The sequence below is a fragment of the Bison bison genome, unplaced genomic scaffold (assembly GCF_000754665.1).
Source record: "Bison bison bison isolate TAMUID 2011002044 unplaced genomic scaffold, Bison_UMD1.0 scf7180017864481, whole genome shotgun sequence".
NCBI lineage: Eukaryota > Metazoa > Chordata > Mammalia > Artiodactyla > Bovidae > Bison > Bison bison.
This window is the reverse complement of record NW_011495041.1, coordinates 732,658-750,660: the sequence shown is the minus strand read 5'-3', so window position 1 is coordinate 750,660 and position 18,003 is coordinate 732,658. Positions and strand designations below refer to the sequence as shown.

Below are 18,003 nucleotides of genomic sequence, written 5' to 3'. Positions count from 1 at the left end.
TAATCCGGGACTGAAAAAATCTGATTAATATTGACAATAATTTGTTACCTAATGGCTTACAGATGTCTATTTTGTTTAGGTTTGGAAGATACAACAATAATGATGTTGTTTTTCAGTCTTCCAGAAAATTTTTCTCTTTTTCCCTCCTCTCCTTGCCTTGTATACCCTTCAACAAGAAAAAACACTTTTTTCAGTGTCTTCCTTCTAGCTAGCAGAATAAAAATTTAGGGTTGTTTATAAATTGTATGTTGCTGTCTTTGTAGGAACATCTGGTTCCCTTTGAGGCAGGAGTCACGTCAAGTTTCTAGGTTAATGTGTGATGACTAGCACAGATGTACATTTGTAGTAGGAATTTAGGGAAATTTTGTGACAGTAGTCTACCTAGATTAAGCAATACTTGGTATTGTGTTTGGGAGTGGATGATAATACCTAGTAAATACCTGTTCTATCCAGGACCCTAACTTAGCTACAAAATTCATTACTCTTAGAACTCAGCAGTATCTGAAGATTCATTTTGTTGTCATTTAGTCATTAAGTTGTGTCCAACTGTGTGCGACCCCATGGATTGTAGCCCATCAGATTCCTCTGTCCATGGGATTTTCCAGGCAAGAATACTGGAGTGGGTTGCCATTTCCTCCTCCAGAGGATCTTCCCGACGCAAGGATCGACCTGTGTCTCCTGCATTGGCAGATGGATTATTTACCACTGAGCCACCTGGGAAGACTGAAGATTCATATAGGTGACCTTATTTATAATGAATAATTAGAGTCCCCCTCCCCCAGGTTGCTTTACGACCTCGGTGCTTTTCCAGTCTGAGACTACCACAGTAAGAGAAGAAAGGGCAGTGTCATGATGGGCAGTTGTTGTTGCCAGAGAAGTTAGACCACTTATTTAGGACAGTGTATTTTTGTTTTCAGTTCAAAATGATAAATATTCTTCCTGACATTAAGTGATAGCATGGATTGCTCTTTCCTGTGGAACTAAAGTATATATATTTTTAAAGTTTTTTTTTTTTTTTAATAATGTCTTGTTGCGCCGTTTTGTTAGACTGAAAGTTTCCTCATCGCTTGGTGAGCCCCTCCTCTAATTCAATCTTTGTCTTTTGTCTTTGCTGCCTTGCAGGGTTGGTACAGTAGGCTTCACTAGACTTAGCTGCAACTCAGAATGTCTCCTCCAGCCCCTGAGTAAATGCTGATGGTCTTGTGGAGAGTGGATTAAGAGGACGAGCTAAGTTCTCAATCCCAATTAAGAAGCGGAGGAAAATTTAAACTGTCTCCTTCAAAGTTTATCACAACCACCACCATCAAGACAGCAAACCAAAGGACAAAGACTTTGACCTGCTGTGTTGCTCTGTGTAGTCCAGTTCACGTATGGTTTCCAGACTTGGCTGGGGTTACTCATGAGTAAATAAAAAGTCGGACACTTCTGTCATTGGACGCTTGTATTCGCAAAGTTACCAAACATGAGGGCTGTACTGGAGACAGCAGACATTGCCATAGTGGCCCTGTATTTTATCCTGGTCATGTGCATTGGTTTTTTTGCCATGTGGAAATCTAATAGAAGCACCGTGAGTGGATACTTCTTGGCGGGGCGCTCTATGACCTGGGTAGCAATTGGTGCCTCTCTATTTGTGAGCAATATTGGGAGTGAGCACTTCATTGGGCTGGCAGGATCTGGAGCGGCAAGTGGATTTGCAGTGGGCGCATGGGAGTTCAATGCCTTGCTGCTTTTGCAACTTCTGGGATGGGTTTTCATCCCGATTTACATCCGGTCGGGGGTATACACCATGCCTGAATACTTGTCCAAGCGATTTGGTGGCCATAGGATTCAGGTCTATTTCGCAGCGTTGTCTCTGATTCTCTATATCTTCACCAAGCTCTCTGTGGATCTGTATTCGGGTGCCCTCTTTATCCAGGAGTCTTTGGGTTGGAACCTCTATGTGTCTGTCATCCTGCTCATTGGCATGACCGCTTTGTTGACCGTCACCGGAGGCCTTGTCGCAGTAATCTACACAGACACCTTGCAGGCTCTACTCATGATCGTTGGGGCACTCACACTTATGGTGATTAGCATGATGGAGATTGGCGGGTTTGAGGAAGTTAAGAGAAGGTACATGTTGGCCTCACCCAATGTCACTTCCATCCTGCTGACGTACAACCTTTCCAACACAAATTCTTGTAATGTCCACCCCAAGAAAGACGCACTGAAAATGTTGCGGAACCCAACAGATGAAGATGTTCCTTGGCCTGGATTCATCCTTGGGCAGACCCCGGCTTCAGTCTGGTACTGGTGTGCCGACCAGGTCATCGTGCAGAGGGTCCTAGCAGCCAAAAACATTGCTCATGCCAAAGGCTCCACCCTGATGGCCGGCTTCCTGAAGCTTCTGCCAATGTTTATCATAGTGGTCCCCGGAATGATTTCCCGGATACTGTTTGCCGATGACATAGCTTGCATCAACCCCGAGCACTGCATGCAGGTGTGTGGAAGCAGAGCTGGGTGCTCTAACATTGCCTACCCGCGCCTCGTGATGAAGCTGGTTCCCGTGGGCCTCCGGGGCCTGATGATGGCTGTGATGATTGCCGCTCTGATGAGTGACTTGGACTCCATCTTCAACAGCGCCAGCACCATATTCACCCTCGATGTGTACAAACTCATCCGCAAGAGCGCCAGTTCCCGGGAACTGATGATCGTGGGCAGGATATTTGTGGCCTTCATGGTGGTGATCAGCATCGCGTGGGTGCCCATCATCGTGGAGATGCAAGGAGGCCAGATGTACCTTTACATCCAGGAGGTAGCTGACTACCTGACGCCCCCAGTTGCAGCCCTGTTCCTTCTGGCCATTTTCTGGAAGCGCTGCAATGAACAAGGGGCTTTCTATGGTGGAATGGCGGGCTTTATCCTTGGAGCAGTCCGCTTGACACTGGCTTTTGCCTACCGTGCCCCGGAATGTGACCAACCTGATAACAGGCCAGTCTTCATTAAAGACATCCATTACATGTATGTGGCCACAGCGTTGTTTTGGATCACAGGACTCATTACTGTAATTGTTAGCCTTCTCACACCACCTCCTACGAAGGAACAGATTCGCACCACCACTTTTTGGTCTAAGAAGAGCCTGGTGGTCAAGGAGAGCTGCTCCCCGAAAGATGAACCATACAAAATGCAAGAGAAGAGCATTCTGAGATGCAGTGAGAATAGTGAGGCCATCAACCACGTCATCCCCAATGGGAAGTCTGAGGACAGCATCAAGGGCCTGCAGCCGGAAGATGTGAATCTGTTGGTGACCTGCAGAGAGGAGGGCAACCCAGTGGCTTCCTTAGGTCATTCGGAGGCAGAAACACCCGTGGATGCGTATTCCAACGGGCAGGCAGCTCTCATGGGTGAGAAAGAGAGAAAGAAAGAAGCAGAGGACGTAAGCCGGTACTGGAAGTTCATCGATTGGTTTTGTGGCTTTAAAAGTAAGAGCCTCAGCAAGAGGAGTCTCAGAGACCTGATGGAGGAGGAGGCTGTTTGTTTACAAATGTTGGAAGAACCTCCACAAGTTAAAGTAATACTCAATATTGGACTTTTTGCTGTGTGTTCACTTGGAATTTTCATGTTTGTTTATTTCTCCTTATGAACTTTTAAGGATATGATGAGACACTAACTTAAGAAAATACTGGTCTTTGGAAAACAACAACAAAAAAAAACCCTGCAAACTTATGTAACTGTTGCATCTCTCAGGCATTGTTTACGCTGTAGATTTTAGCCAAATTTTACTTAGCAGAAAAATCATCTATTTGCAAGACTTTTATTTTCCCAGAGATGGATGAAAGTAAATTTTCAACCTAAATGAAGTAAAACTTGTTTAAACAGACTGAATTGTGCAAATGTGGTTTAAAATTTTCCATACCAAAGTGAGGAGAGACCAATTATTCTCATAGAGCACTTAGAGCAGAGTTATATGCTAAGGTATTGTGAGTAAGATACATTGTCTGCACTGCCAAATCTTGGTAGGCCTTCTTACCCTGAAATAGAAGACTTGCTCATTTTAAAGTTTTTTCTCTGTCTCTGTAATCCCTACTCCCATTTTAAAGAACTGAATTTGTACATTGTATAATCCATTATGTACTGAAAATCTAACATGTGCTTGTGGAGTACTTGTTTCAGGGCAAGTTCGTTTGCCAGGTTCGTTTTGTTAGCATGAGCCTATGGATTCTGTATGCTGGAAGAAAGGAAGAGGAATGTTTTTTGTAGCTGCTCCTGTACCACCAGTATATGGAATGTTGGGGGAAAGTTCCAGCTGTTTTTGTTTTCTTTTTTCTTTTTTTTCCCTCCTCTGAAGTTTAAGTGAACCACACTCAAATGATCACCAAGTAGTCTTGTCTTTATAAAGTTGTATGTCATGACTGTATTGTAAATGATTATGGGGGGCAGAAAATGAAGTTAACATTGCTGATGATCCCCAAATTTACTGACCAAGTTAAGATTGTTTATATAGTTTGAAAATTAGCATCCCCTAAAGCAGTGTTTGATCAGCTAAGCTGAACAGGTGACTCCTTGTACACCATTAATTCTCTAGCTTTGTTTTTGTCATTTGGTAACATTCTTTATTAATTAGTTAACCTTCCTTAGTGGATCCATTGGAAGATATGTCTGGAAATTTGAAGAAAAGTTAACTTGGCTTTTGTGTTGGGTTGCCCCACTTGATTAGATTGTGATACATTGAAGTTGAGTTTTTAGAGTGAAAATATCATTCTGAGATCATAATGTATCCTTCATAAGTTTTTTTCCAATTTTTTTTTTAATACAACGTATGTACGCAGCCTCTGCATTTTTGTTTAAACAGTTACAGTGACTTAGAGCATGAGGATATTTCATTGCAAACAGGCCATCAGTAACAGGAAACTCAGAAGAGTGCATGCTTTGCCACTGGTGGGGTTGCAGTATAGCCTTTCTGTAGAATGGATGACAGATTCCAGAGAGCTTCTACGGATTTAGTAGTGTGTCCTATGGAGATTACAGGACTTGTGTAATTGTAGGATCCTCTGTCTTGGCATGGCTCAGTATCCAGTTCCAGCGTTCCTGGAAGAGAATCCATTTTTCACAGGTGGATTCCCCTTCATGAGCACAGGGTACAAAAGACGTTTGAGAAAAGCTCTCCACAGGATGTCATTCTTTGTGCATGCTGTCCTTTTTCCTCCATGGCACATGAAGGAAACTAATTTTGTATCTACTTTCTTTGACTTTTCTGTAATCTCTGATATTTTTTAAATTGCATGATTTTATTAACCTTGTATTCTTTAGGGGAAAATTATTACTTTTTTAGATACTTTTGTAGATTTTGAATCAAAACTCAGTCATGATGACTTTAAATTTTTTTGTATTTGTAAACTAAGTTCATTATGATGGACTTGATTAGTTCAAAGTTGAGTTTTAGAAATTACTAGGTAGTATAATGTCTTCCCATCTCCAGGAGGCTTGTGATGGACTGAGTCTGTAGTTGAGAAAATAATTTGTGTTTGAATAGTATGATTTCTGAGAGCTTATTAGAGTGCCTTGTGAAATTTTTTTTAGTTTCATTCTTAAGATTTAATAAGCTGGGGGCCAAATGAAAGTAAGGACCGTCCTCAAGTGGAGGCCGAGGCTGTGACATATTCAAGGTTACAAAGTCTGTTGGGAAGAACAGAAAACCAGGTGTCCAAGTCTGGACTTATGGTTTGTCCTCTTCTTTTCTCAAAGGAACTGTTCTTCTTTTGAGACAGCCTTTTGGTATTTGGGGAAATAATAAGATCTTAGATTTTTCAAATTGCCATTAAGTTGTAGAAATTAAAATTTTTCTTTGAACACATTGCTGTGTAACTCAGCAGTGAGGTTTGACATATTGGCTGAGCAGCCTTCTTATCTCTTCTGTTAAAAGCATAAATGAATAGGTGGTGTCTAAGTGGATTTCCCCCGCTTTGTTTAATGTTGACTCCTAATAGTTTGGGGTCTTAGCATCCCCCTGCCTTCTCTCTGCTGTTGTCTTAGTATGATACATAAAATACATCATCTTGTATCTTATTTGTGTGTATATAGCAGTAGGTCAAGTTTAGAGTACTAATGTTTGTAAATAAGGAATGGTTGTTAGCATATCCATTAGGATTGTTTATTCTTGCCAGTGTAAACATCACTTTATTTAGACTGAAGTCCCTGAAGCTTGCCCTTCTTATTGCTTCCCAGTAATAGATAATATGCTTGAATGAGTATGTGAATTCCTGATTGCCGCTTCATTTCAAGGGACCATTCTTCAGTCTTTACTTCGTTAGAATGATCATGGAATGATACATAGTCTCTCATAAAGCTAGCAAAATAGTCATACTTTACACTAAATGGGTCCTAAGTGATGACATTGATACCTAGACGTTAACATGTATATATTTTCTTATTGGCTCAAGCTAAGATTGAGAACTGGCTAAGAGTGATTGACTGAAATAGTTAGCTAAAAGTCAGAATGAAGTGAGGACACTGGTATTCAAAGGTGAAGAAAAATACTGTCTCATCTGGTATCCCCAGTTCTTAGATTTTGTCCTCTCGGGCAGTCTTAGTCTCAAGATCTGATGAGAAGAGCTTGTTGCCCTGGCATGCAGAGTGATTATGGGTTCCTTTGTGGAATGTCTCATTTCCCTGTTGAAGAATATTTTGTCTTTCTACCCTGAGATAGTAAGTGGCTTTTGAAACAGCAGAGCCAATCTTTTCCCCAGCCTTTCTTTGCTAGTGAAGATACCACTCTTATCTTCTGGTTAGAGAAGCATCAAGCAGTAGCAGTGCTGCTGTGTCCTTTGGCCTCCGTCCAGCATATCTCATCTCCCAAGGCTTCTTTTTCACTTGGCTCAAAGGCGCCATTGTCTTTTTGCAGAAAGAGGCTGGCCTGGGTCACAAAGCCCTAACTCTCAGGGATGGCACATGAAGTAATTAACAGGGGCCTGTTGCTTGATGAAATTTCACATTTTAAGAATTGGGGAGGAAGGTTGCTACTCAGTTCTCTAACCTGAGGCTGAGTAGGGGCTTGGAAAAGTCTTGTCCAGGGTGGTTAGAACCTTTAAGTCTCTACATTTCTCAGTCCCTTGTTATCTTCTCTATATTGAGTTTTGTGGATCCTCTCTCTTTAGAGATCACGTGATACAGGTTACTTTCATTCTTCACCACCCTGTTGACCTGCTATATTATTAGCTATTAAAAAGTTAGACCCATTAATGTTCCCACTTGGCATTCCTTTGTTCACGCTGTACTGCCCTGTGTCATTTTCATCTGAGGTATGATGGCTGAAAATGACCACACAGGTATTTAGCAGTGACACCTCTGCATTTCCGAGTTTGGGTTGAGAGATGTTTAAAGACCATTGCTGTTAAATTATGTTATTACAGAGACCTGCCAGGACAAGATTTTCTGAAGAAGTCGGAAAAACTACTAGATGAGATGCTGAGAAGTACCTGGGTGTAGCAGCCATAGGCTTCAGTATTCATAAGATTTCTCATTAGCTGGGTGTTAAGTTGCTTGTCCTTTTAATGTTGACATTAGCCTGAGCAGACGTCAGAGATAGGACTTAACTCCTGTTTGTGTGTCGGCCCACCTACCATTCAGAGAGACTGGTTTTCCCCTTGATTTGTCTTCTTTCACATTGCTTTAATTAATTTACCTATTCTTTGTTTGAACACTTAACATGTTCCTATTTTGATCTTTTGTCAGCTTAATTCACTTTCAGGCTTATTGCCATGGTGTGCACAAGTGGTGCTCTGCCCCAGATTTGAAGGCCTGGATCCAGAGAATGATTCACTAAATAGTAGTTGTGTTTAAATATACTAAAATATCTATTAGCTTAAACTGTTAATGCTTCAGAGTTCTATTTTCAGACTTTGTGTTCACTAATAACAAAAGCCCTAATAATTCATCAGAATTTTATTCTCGAAGCTCACTTTTCAAAAATTAGGCAGAAGTAGTTAAAATTCACACCAGTCCCTTGGAAATGATGGTATCGCAATGTAGAGAGGAATGGGGTTTGTTTTGATGCCAAAAAGCCTTGTTGCAGCAATTAAAGGTAAAAAGTTGGAACTAGTCAGTTGGCATATAGAGAAACTCTTCTGTACTAGTTAGGTGTGAAGCTGGATTATGTAAGAAGTAATCTTTTAATCACTACGGTTGATGTTTTAATCACTACACTTGGTTTTCTTGGTTGACTTAACTCGGGGCTGCCAACCCCCTTTTCCTCCATTAAGCTAACTTCTCCTAATTTGGTTTTTTTTTTGGTCAAACTCTCACCTCTGATGAAAGAGTTACTTTCAGTTACTTTGACTGCAGAACAGAATTTAGCTAAGGTTCAAAATAATTGATAGGCTTTGCCAGTGCTGAGTCTCACACCATTATTCACATTGTCATATAAATGTTTTTATTTAAACTTCTCTCTCCAATGCTGGGAATAAGGCTTTAAACTACTGATTCACCTTTAAAGGAATGTTGTGTGAATTGATATAATTTTATATGTTTGTGTCCATCTCAAGTCCTTTATAAAAGATAGGGTTTAGCTTTTTGTTTCGGGTTAAGTGCCCCATTTATCTGGTAACTAATAGCCTTAACCATTGGCATGTAGTCTTTTGTTCAGAAGTAAACACAAAGGTTTGATATATCTGCATCATTTCTCATCTCATGCACTTTATTTTTTGGAGGGAGGACCATAATCTGAGACTTGACTTAAACCAGTGACCTTAATTTATGTAATGACGTCTGAGGTTCGATTTGGCTACCTGGATTTATGGTGTGTTTGGGTAGAGGGATGCTAGAATAAATCAGACAAAGCACAGTGGCCTCAGATTCTTGCTAGTGTAGGTGCAGTGCCCTGCTCTCCTCAGAGAAGCCCTGGATTGTAATTGTTTCCCCGATAATGGAGCCATGGCACCCCCCCCACCCCGCCACCCAGACAGTTTACAGAGAGTGAACTCTATCAATGAGGGAAGTACATTTTTCAGTGATTTCGGCAACAGCACAGATCGAGAGTAGCTAACCACATCTTTATTGGAGACTTGTATTTTCCCTGGTAAATTCACCTTGTATACCCAAGTGCTGCTGGATAAAGGAGTGTTTACTTTTTTTATTGCCTCTGGAGAAACTTGTCTGGATAATTTTTCAGTATATCAGTGTCGCCTATACCTCTGTAAGTGGAATGTTCACTAATAACTCACTTTTTTGTTTTAGTAGTTGGAAACTGAAATTAAGCTCATTGCTATGTAGAGTATTGAAATCCCAAACTGGCACAGGCCATTCTGTAGGGTATTCCTTAATATAATCAGCTTCTGAAATTTATGTTTTGATTAGCGCCTTTCAGTTGCTGATATTTGATCTGCTAGTTCACACCTTTCCCTTTCTTGAAACATAACTCTTACATAATTCCTCTTTTTAAATTTTGCTATGACTAGTAAAGAAAATACATTTATATTTACATATTTTACATGCAGCCTTTATTTAGGTTCAAAGAACCAGGTAGGTCTAGCTTGTGTTGCAGCTTAAATGTTATTTATTCATCTGTGTTTGTTTCCTTTATATCCTTAATTAAAGATTTAAGGTTACTTATTCTGTGAGTATCTTTTAACTTTTATCATTTTCCAGTGTAGGTTGGGTAGGCATGTCTGAGAACATACATGTGACAAGAGTTTCACATTCCATGATAACAAAGCTTAAAGTAAGTTTTATAGAAAGCACAAAACCATGTTCCCTCATGTGTGTAACTCCGCGTGTGGAAAGCACAAGGCTAACAGTACTCTCAGCATCCCACAAGTGCCCGGCATAAGAAGCCTGCCATGGGTCATCTCCGGAGTTGTCGGGATGAGCACCGCAGTGCTGCAAGCCCTGGCCAGTGAGAGGTACCTGAATCCGGGGTCCTCAGTCATAAGAGGGTCAGTGTCCTAGTCTGAGGGCCTGTGTTCTGCTTTGGTGGAGGAGAGAATACTAGTGTCAGGACTGCTGCAGTTGTACTGGGGGGTTACCAGCTAAAATGGGGCCTGTGGGCTCCTCCCTACGATTGAACTGGAGAAACAGGAACAGACTTGTAGGTTTCTGTGGGTGGAGCATTTTGACAAACTTATGCTTTAAGCTGTAGAGCCTTTGGGTTATTTTTTTTAATCATAAATCTGTAGGAAATTTTACCTCCTGTCAATAGCACCCTGAGATCATGGAGAAATCTCACATTTTAATAGGGCAAATACTAATCTTTAATCTTTGTATAAGTTTAATAAGCTTAATGAAGGTATTTTTTCATATGCCTGACTACCTTCATTTTAATAGAGCAGAATTCGATCCAGGTGTCACAAGCATCAAACAAAGTGAGACATCTGCCAAATCAACTACTTTTTGCTTTTCACATTGATTGTAAGAGTCTAAAGGATTCTTTTGCCTGTTGTGTTACAAGACTAGGTTAGATGAAATCTATGAATATGCCTGCAAAAGAAGAAAAATAATGTGTTTTCTTGCACTCGGCATTGCCCTTATTTTACTCCTCACTTCATTTGAATAGTTAGCCCCTGTTTCTTGGCAATGAATAAATACATTTCTCTCTTGGATCTTGCCTATACATCAAAAGATAGGAAAACTCAATGGAGACAAGGGACTACCTTTTTCCCACTCTGCTCTGTTTCATATATTTATCTTAGGGATAGTCAACTTTAATAATAATATGGAAAGAAGATTCAAGCGGGTGTAGACTAATGGAACATGGTTTAGAAGAATTAGCCTGAGCACTTTGAGGGAGAGAGTATGGCCTACAGCAAAGAGCCAGCAGGTGTGTCCCTACAGCAGTTAATGTAGCACCTCAGGCTTTGGTGGAGTTGAGAGGAACGAGAAATACAGGGAAAAGGAGAGGTGTGAGGAACATCTTTGGCTTAGCCATGTGGGATAAGGCAAAGGAGTAATAACCTGTTAGTTCTATATACTATATAGAATGTGCTCTGTACCTTTAAATTTTGTTTTTAAATCTACAATTGTTTTTAAGAACTTAAAGGATGCTTTTGAAGATGCCTTTGGCAGAATATCTTTCATCTCTAATTTCCATGAATGATTGCTTTAGTATAGGTGCACGTGGCTGTCGCGGTGTAAATACGTACAGTTAGAACTTTCTCATTTCACTATGAGATCTCTTTTGAGTGGCAAACAGATCAACTAGTCTTTTTTGCTCATGGACTTTTCTGTGGGGTTGTTAATATGCAAAAGCTTTATTATTTTCTTTTTAAATAATGAATATTACATTCGTGTCAGATGATGGTATGGAACCTGTTGCCCTGCTTCCCCCCACCAATATTGCTTCAGTTGATGGATTGCCAACAGAGTTCAGAAATGAAAGCGAGGGATTTACCCATTCTTTGCTTGAATGTCCCATTTCTGTTGCCTGGGCCTATGTTGGCAGTCACATGTGAACTGCGCTATGTTTCTCAGTGCTGCTGCTGCTGCTTCTCCTTTTTTTTTTTTTTGATAAGGTGGATATCAAAAATAGTTGCTGTGCAAAAGTTAGTAGTCTTCTTCAAGAAGAAAACCAATTCCTTTTCTAATATCCTGTGAAATTGCTTCATTCATTCCTTTATTTTTAAGCCAAATGTCAGCAGAGTTCTGCTGCCTTCTATCTAGTAATTTTGATATGTAAGTATTAACGCATTTTTAACAGATGTCTACATTGAAAAATGTTTTTCCCAGTGTCCTGCCTATTAAAGCATTGTTCACACGTTCTATGAGACCAGTCTGTGCACTGGGGTGTGTATTGTGTACATGGATTGTTTCGTCAGTTATGCATTGTAGACCAAATGTGATGTTAAATGAAGTTGTTGAGTTATTGGTGAGTTTTTTGAATTGTAAACTGATTTCCAGTGTACCCTTCATTGTCTGCAGCGTGTTTTTTTTTTTTTTTTCTTTTTTAAGGTTTGACTTACCAAGTCCATCTCATTGTATAATGTTTTAGTTTCGAACAGAAAGTAGAATTTGGTATAAACCAGGTAACTTCCATATTGAAAGGAATACAATTGAAATTGTAGATTTAGGATTGTTAACCATACATGACAATTCTAACTTGACTCTTCTATTGTATACAATCTGATTTTTTAAATTGTAGACATGTATGATCTTGGTTTAATGTGTTTTTAAAAGTGTTATTGTTTTAAAAAAAAATGAAGCATATCTGCTAAAGAGCTGTCAGTTTTCATTACTGACTCTGTAAAATACACTGTTCTCTGTGTACTGTGTGTTATTTTGCCAGCTGCTGCATTAGCCTTTAAAAGTATTTGGAAACTTAAGATGAACTACATTTCTTGCAAAGTATATTCCTTTCTGTGGTATTTTGTCCTGTAACTGAAGTATAGTAATTATTTTATGGAAACGTTAGCACTTCTGTACCAACTTTGAATAAAATGAAAAATTTACATTTCTGTGACTGAGTATTTTCAGTACGAACACATGCCCGTCCTCGAGGTTGCGCCTCAGTTCCTTTTCTCTTAGCTCATGAAGAGTTCCAGTACGTTTCCCCTACTGCTTATTGCTCTTCTTCACCTTGGTAAGCATGGACTCGCAAGTATTAACTGATAATATAGAGTAAATAAAAATACGCTCAGTGTTTTCACTTCTGATTCTGAAATAATTGCAGATGGTAGGACAATTGTAAGGATAGTGTGAAGAACCCAGGAATCGTTTTCATCCAGATTTATAGTAGTTAACGTTTGGCCACAGCTTCTTTGTCATTTCTCTCATCAGACACTTTCGTGAACCATTTGAAAACATAAGTTGCAGACCTCACTCCCCTTTACCCTCTTAAGTATTTGGGGGTATAGTTCTTAAAACAAGGACAGTCACCCATATAAGCATAAAATAATTATCAAAATCTGAAAACAGTGGTACAATATTTTAATCTAAAGCTTTTATTCAAATGTTACTCTGTTAAATGTCCTTTTATAGCAACTTTTTTTTTTATATTCTTAAGTTTGGAAACCAGTTCATTGCATTTAGCTTTAATGTCTATCTTTTTTAGTCTGAAATAGTTTCTCAGCTGTTCTTTTTGTCTTTTGTAGTACTGATATTTTTGAAGTTTAGATGCCAGTCATTTTGTGAATTCCACTCCTATTTAGGGTTGTTCTCCTCATGACTTGACTCACTATACATTTTTGGTTACATTTTGACTACAACATAAGCAATAATAATAGGTCCACAAAGCCTCACATTGGGAGGTGTGTGATGTGTTGTCTCATTATTGTTGACATTAACTTTGATACTTGATTCAAGTGGTATGTACTGTATCTCTCCACTATCTAGTAAACATCTTCCCTTTTGCTAATAAGTAGGTTGTGGGGGAGATAATTGGGTTTATCTCCCTGGGCTTCCCTGGTGGCACAAGAGGTTAAAGTGTCTGTCTGCAATGCGGGAGACCTGGGTTCGATCCCTGGGTCAGGAAGATCCCCTGGAGAAGGAAATGGCAACCCATTCCAGTATTCTTGCCTGGTGAATCTCATGGACAGAGAATCCTGGTGGGCTACTGTCCATGGGGCTGCAAAGAGTTGGACATGACTGAGCGACTTAACTTTGACTTTCCCTGATAAACTCTAATTTGGGCTTCCCTGATAGCTCAGTTGGTAAAGAATCACCTGCAATGCGGGAGACCCCAGTTCAATTCCTGGGTTGGAAAGATTTTGCTGGAGAAGGAATAGGCTATCCACTCCAGTATTCTTGGGCTTCCCTTGTGGCTCAGCTGGTAAAGAATCCGCCTGCAATGTGGGAGACCTGGGTTTGATCCCTGGGTTGGGAACATCCCCTGGAGAGGGGAAAGGCTACCCACTTCAGTATTCTGGCCTGGAGAATTCCATGGACTGTATAGACCATGGGGTTGCAAAGAGTTGGACATGACTGAGTGGCTTTCACAGAGTTCACATAAATAACTTATTATTCCTCATCAAACTAGCCCATAGTTTTAGCATCCATTGATAATTCTTGCCTGAGCAAGTTATTCCTGTGGTGGTGTAAAACAGTGATTTTTCTTTCTTTTTCTTTTTTTCACTATACTGAAATCAAGAATTTCCTCTTCTCCCCGTTTATCTATCAGTTTGAACTCATGTACTGCCTTATTTAGTAGGTTATGATTCATTACTGTCATTGTTTTGCTCAGATGTTTCCAGATTTAGCTAGCAGGTGTCCCTTCAAGCTAGTTTGGGTTCTCTGTGGCACGTTCCATTGTTTCTTGAGTACTTCCTGGCACAGTGGTAAAATAATCCGCCTGACAATGCAGGAGACACGAATGTGGGTTCGATCCCTGGGTTGGGAAGATCCCTTAGAGGAGGAAATGGCAACCCACTCCAGTATTCTTGCCTGGAGAATCCCATGGACAAAGGTGCCTGGAGAGCTGCAGTCCACGCCATGGAGTCACAGAGTCAGACATGACTGAGTGTGCATGATATCGCCTCTTAACAGCTGTGTCTGTGCCCTCCAGTCCATGTATTTCTCTGTTGTATCCACTCCAGAGACTCAGCCTCCAAACGTGCATCTAGGGGTCCAACTACTCCATAAACTTCAAGCAGCTTTGTTTTAGCTCCCGACTCACCCTCATTTTCAAAGGTGTACTCCGTGTTGCCGGTCCCCAGGTCTTGGGAATTCTGCAGTGTAAGTATGGTTGACTCTTGGTTTTCCCCACTGGTGCTTTTTCTCCACCTGCTTTCTTTTTCTTAAAATCATACTGCTGTTTTCCCCTCCTCTCCCTCATTCTTGTAGAGTTGTGTGTTAACAGCAACACTGTTTAACAGGAGTTCTCGTAGGTTTTCAAGAGGGGGTGAAATATGCTTCTGTTGAATCCTCCTAACTTGCTGGGGAATCCTGGTATCCACTCTTCACTTAGCTTTTGAAGCTCGAAATTTCAGGGCCTGTTGCCCATTTCTGCCTTATCCTGAAAGAACATGTTGTCAACCAGAAGCACAGTGGGAACTGAGAAATTCTGCTTACCTTGGGAGTTAGACAACTTTTATATGTGACCTCCAAGTTTGAATGCAGTACTCCAGGGTAGATCCTGCTGATTTTAGACTGATAGGAAAAGGAAATAGAACAGAATGAGGTCTGTCGTTAACTTTGGATTTTACTCCTTCTAGCTCTCATTTGAGATTTTATCGTCATGCCCTATAGCAGATTCTCTGTAAAATACTATTGTCTTTACATGGGGCTTGCTGACTCATTAACAGAAGTTTTGATAGGTGTTTGGAGTCTGAGTTGTGTTGTAATGTTCTCTGGTACACTCTAAGAGTCAAATGTCCACTGGTTTTGTTGCATCCCAAGAATCTTCAGAAGTTTGGAGGCACCATTTTGAGTCTCCCACCGTGTCTTTATTTCCACCCTCCACCTGTTTGTTCCTAGTTCCTTGACTGTATGTCTCTGATTTTGACTAACAAGATATGCTTAACTTTCTTACGCGTCTCTACCTTTATATACATACATTATATATATAATGTGTAGTTGTATATATGTGTATGTGTGTGCTGTTTGCCTTTTTGCAATGAAGATCTTATTTCATTTGAATTTTCATTTTTTAGTTGAGGCCATTTTTCCATTCTAGTTGAATTAAGTACAGTTAGTAACGTCCATCTGTCTTTCCACATACTCTCTGATGCACTTACTCATCAGACATTGGTCGACTGCATCCTGTGCTCCAGGTTCTTTGGATTTCCAGCACCTGGTGACGATGGAACAGAAAGCCACTTGGAGAGGCTTGGTTGGGGAAGAGGGTGTCCTAAATAATGGCACTCTCAAGATGCGTGTGGAGTGAGACACACACACAGGATTAGGGAAGGAGAGGCACACTTTTCCTTGGAAGTAGCTGATTCTTGAAGGGTATTTTGATTTCTTGAATTCCTCTGTGCTTTTAAGCCCTTTCTCTTCTCTTTAGAGCAATGTAGTCCTGTAAGAACCTTCCTCCCATTGCTTGAATTAAGCACCCCTGCAGGATAGTCACAGTTTGGGTCTGTTGTTCACCAAGATAACGCAAATCTGACTCTCTTGGCAAAGCCCACGTATCTGCCTCTTTTCAAGGCATATTTTAAAAAAATTTCCCTTAAACCAGTCGGCTGATATTTTTTGCTAAACCCGTACATACAGTGACACTTAGAAGATTCACAGAAGCTAAACTGACTCTGCTGATAACCCTTGTTCTCTAGTATCAAAGCCCTTTGCTGATTCTTATCTCCCTGGTCTCCCTGTCATTCCAGTGCTGCGTCCCCTCCTGCACCCTGAACGGGTTGAAATATAAGGCGAAGGCTGTGCACTGAATTGTGCATGAAGGAGAGCAGTCAATAAGCCAGGTGCTGCTCCATGCTGTCCACCTGATGCCTGCTCTCACTATCAGTTTCATGAGCTGTGGCATTTCATCTGCTTGCTGCCATGGTAACCAGGACTCCTGCCAGTCTTCTTGATTCCTATCTTTTATTCATCTGTAAGTGCATCTGGAGGGGGTATGAAGAGGACCGAAATGGAAATCCCCCAGTTTTAAAAGGATTGTGGGTTTTCAATGTTCTCAGAATAGCAAACATGGATACTTCAGTTTTGGCATTTTCCCACCTTTTCAGGTAGTATTAACCACAAGTAGTCACCTATTAAAATTGTCATTTCACATTCAGGGAGGGCTCCATTCTTACTGTGAGAAAAGTGGAGCTTTTATGCTTCTTAAAATTGGAGGAGAGCATTGCTGAAAATCCTCTGTTAACTATAGTTCAGCCAGGATCATTCATCTTTGGAGTGATGAGAAGCCAGCCAACTTGCTACTAGAATGTCATTCTCACCTTTGTTCACACCTGGGGCACTCTGAAGAATTGTAATGCCCAAGGTTTTTGAACCCCCAGTCTAACTGAATCAGCATATCTGAGGGTGAAACAGAGTGCCCTTTAAAGACTCCGCAGATGATTCTGATGAGATCTAGAGCAATGCCTTGGGGATTCCGCCCTTTTCCTTTGACTAACCCGAATCACAAAGGGAATGGTTGGTTATGGGCAAACGAGCCCCCACTTTGGCCCTAAGTGACCTCTGAATGACATTCTTTTTTGAGTTGAGACCTTGGACACAAGTAGGTTTATTAAGGAAGAAAAACTACATTGCGATTGAACTACTCACGTTTCCTGATGAGTGGAAAGAAAAGCACTAGTTGCTTAATCGTGTCCAACTCTCTGTGACCCCATGGGCTGGGGTCCTCCAGGCTCCTCTGTTCGGATTCTCCAGGCAGAATTCTGGAGTGGGTAGCTATTCTCTTCTCCAGGGGATCTTCTCAACCCAGGGATCGAACTTGGGTCTCCTGCATAACAGGCAGATTTCTTTACCATCATAGACACCAGGGAAGCCCATGTTTACTGATAACCCAGGCACATAAATAGCCGACAACTAGTCATTTCGTGTGTTGCGCTCAGTCGTGTCCAACTCTTTGCGACCCCATGGACTGTAGCCCACCAGGCTCCTCTGTCCATGGGATTCTCCAAGCAGGAATATTGGAGTGGGTAGCCATTCTCTGGCTCTCTTGTAATCACGGGTTCTTTCTTGCTCGTTCTTTAAATTTATTCATTTATAACCTTTGACACCAATGCCGTTATTGATGTCTCTGCACAGACTAGCTGCAGGGGTCCTTTGGACGCCCACTGCATTTAAGGTAAGTCCAGTTTGTGATTTAAAGGCATGGTGCCAATCTTGCGGCTAACCCTTTTATACCCGCACGTTCGACCGTGCCGCGGACCGTGACCCGACTTTACTATTTGCACTCTGCTGTAGGCACAGTGTTCATCTGTGCTGAACTTGGCAGTCATTGGACACTGACCACTCTGATTTTTTTTTCTTCCATTCTTCCCTGGGTTCTTTCTATTTTCCTCATATCATCCAAAGCATACATTTTGGTGTTAGCTTTCCCAGATCCTCAAGAATCTCAGCCCTGGCTGCCTGGCCGTAGGATGGGCAGCTTGTCTTAACTGCTCTCATTCTCTTGCTTTCCTTGGCTGTTGTGTTTTTCAAGGC

General features: G+C 41.0%; 1 protein-coding gene across 1 annotated transcript; it reads left to right on the top strand.

Annotated features, from left to right (window-relative positions):
• The first annotated feature begins 652 nt into the window (after nt 1-652).
• SLC5A3 (solute carrier family 5 (sodium/myo-inositol cotransporter), member 3) lies at nt 653-13,418 on the top strand. The gene has a single exon (XM_010862257.1). The coding sequence runs from the start codon at nt 1,463-1,465 to the stop codon at nt 3,617-3,619; it is 2,157 nt and encodes a 718-aa protein (XP_010860559.1). The 5' UTR covers nt 653-1,462; the 3' UTR covers nt 3,620-13,418.
• Nucleotides 13,419-18,003: the final 4,585 nt, after the last annotated feature.

Coding starts and splice junctions, on each gene's coding strand:
- SLC5A3 (XM_010862257.1), top strand. CDS start 1,463: ATGAGGGCTGTACTGGAGACAGCAGACATTGCCATAGTGGCCCTGTAT.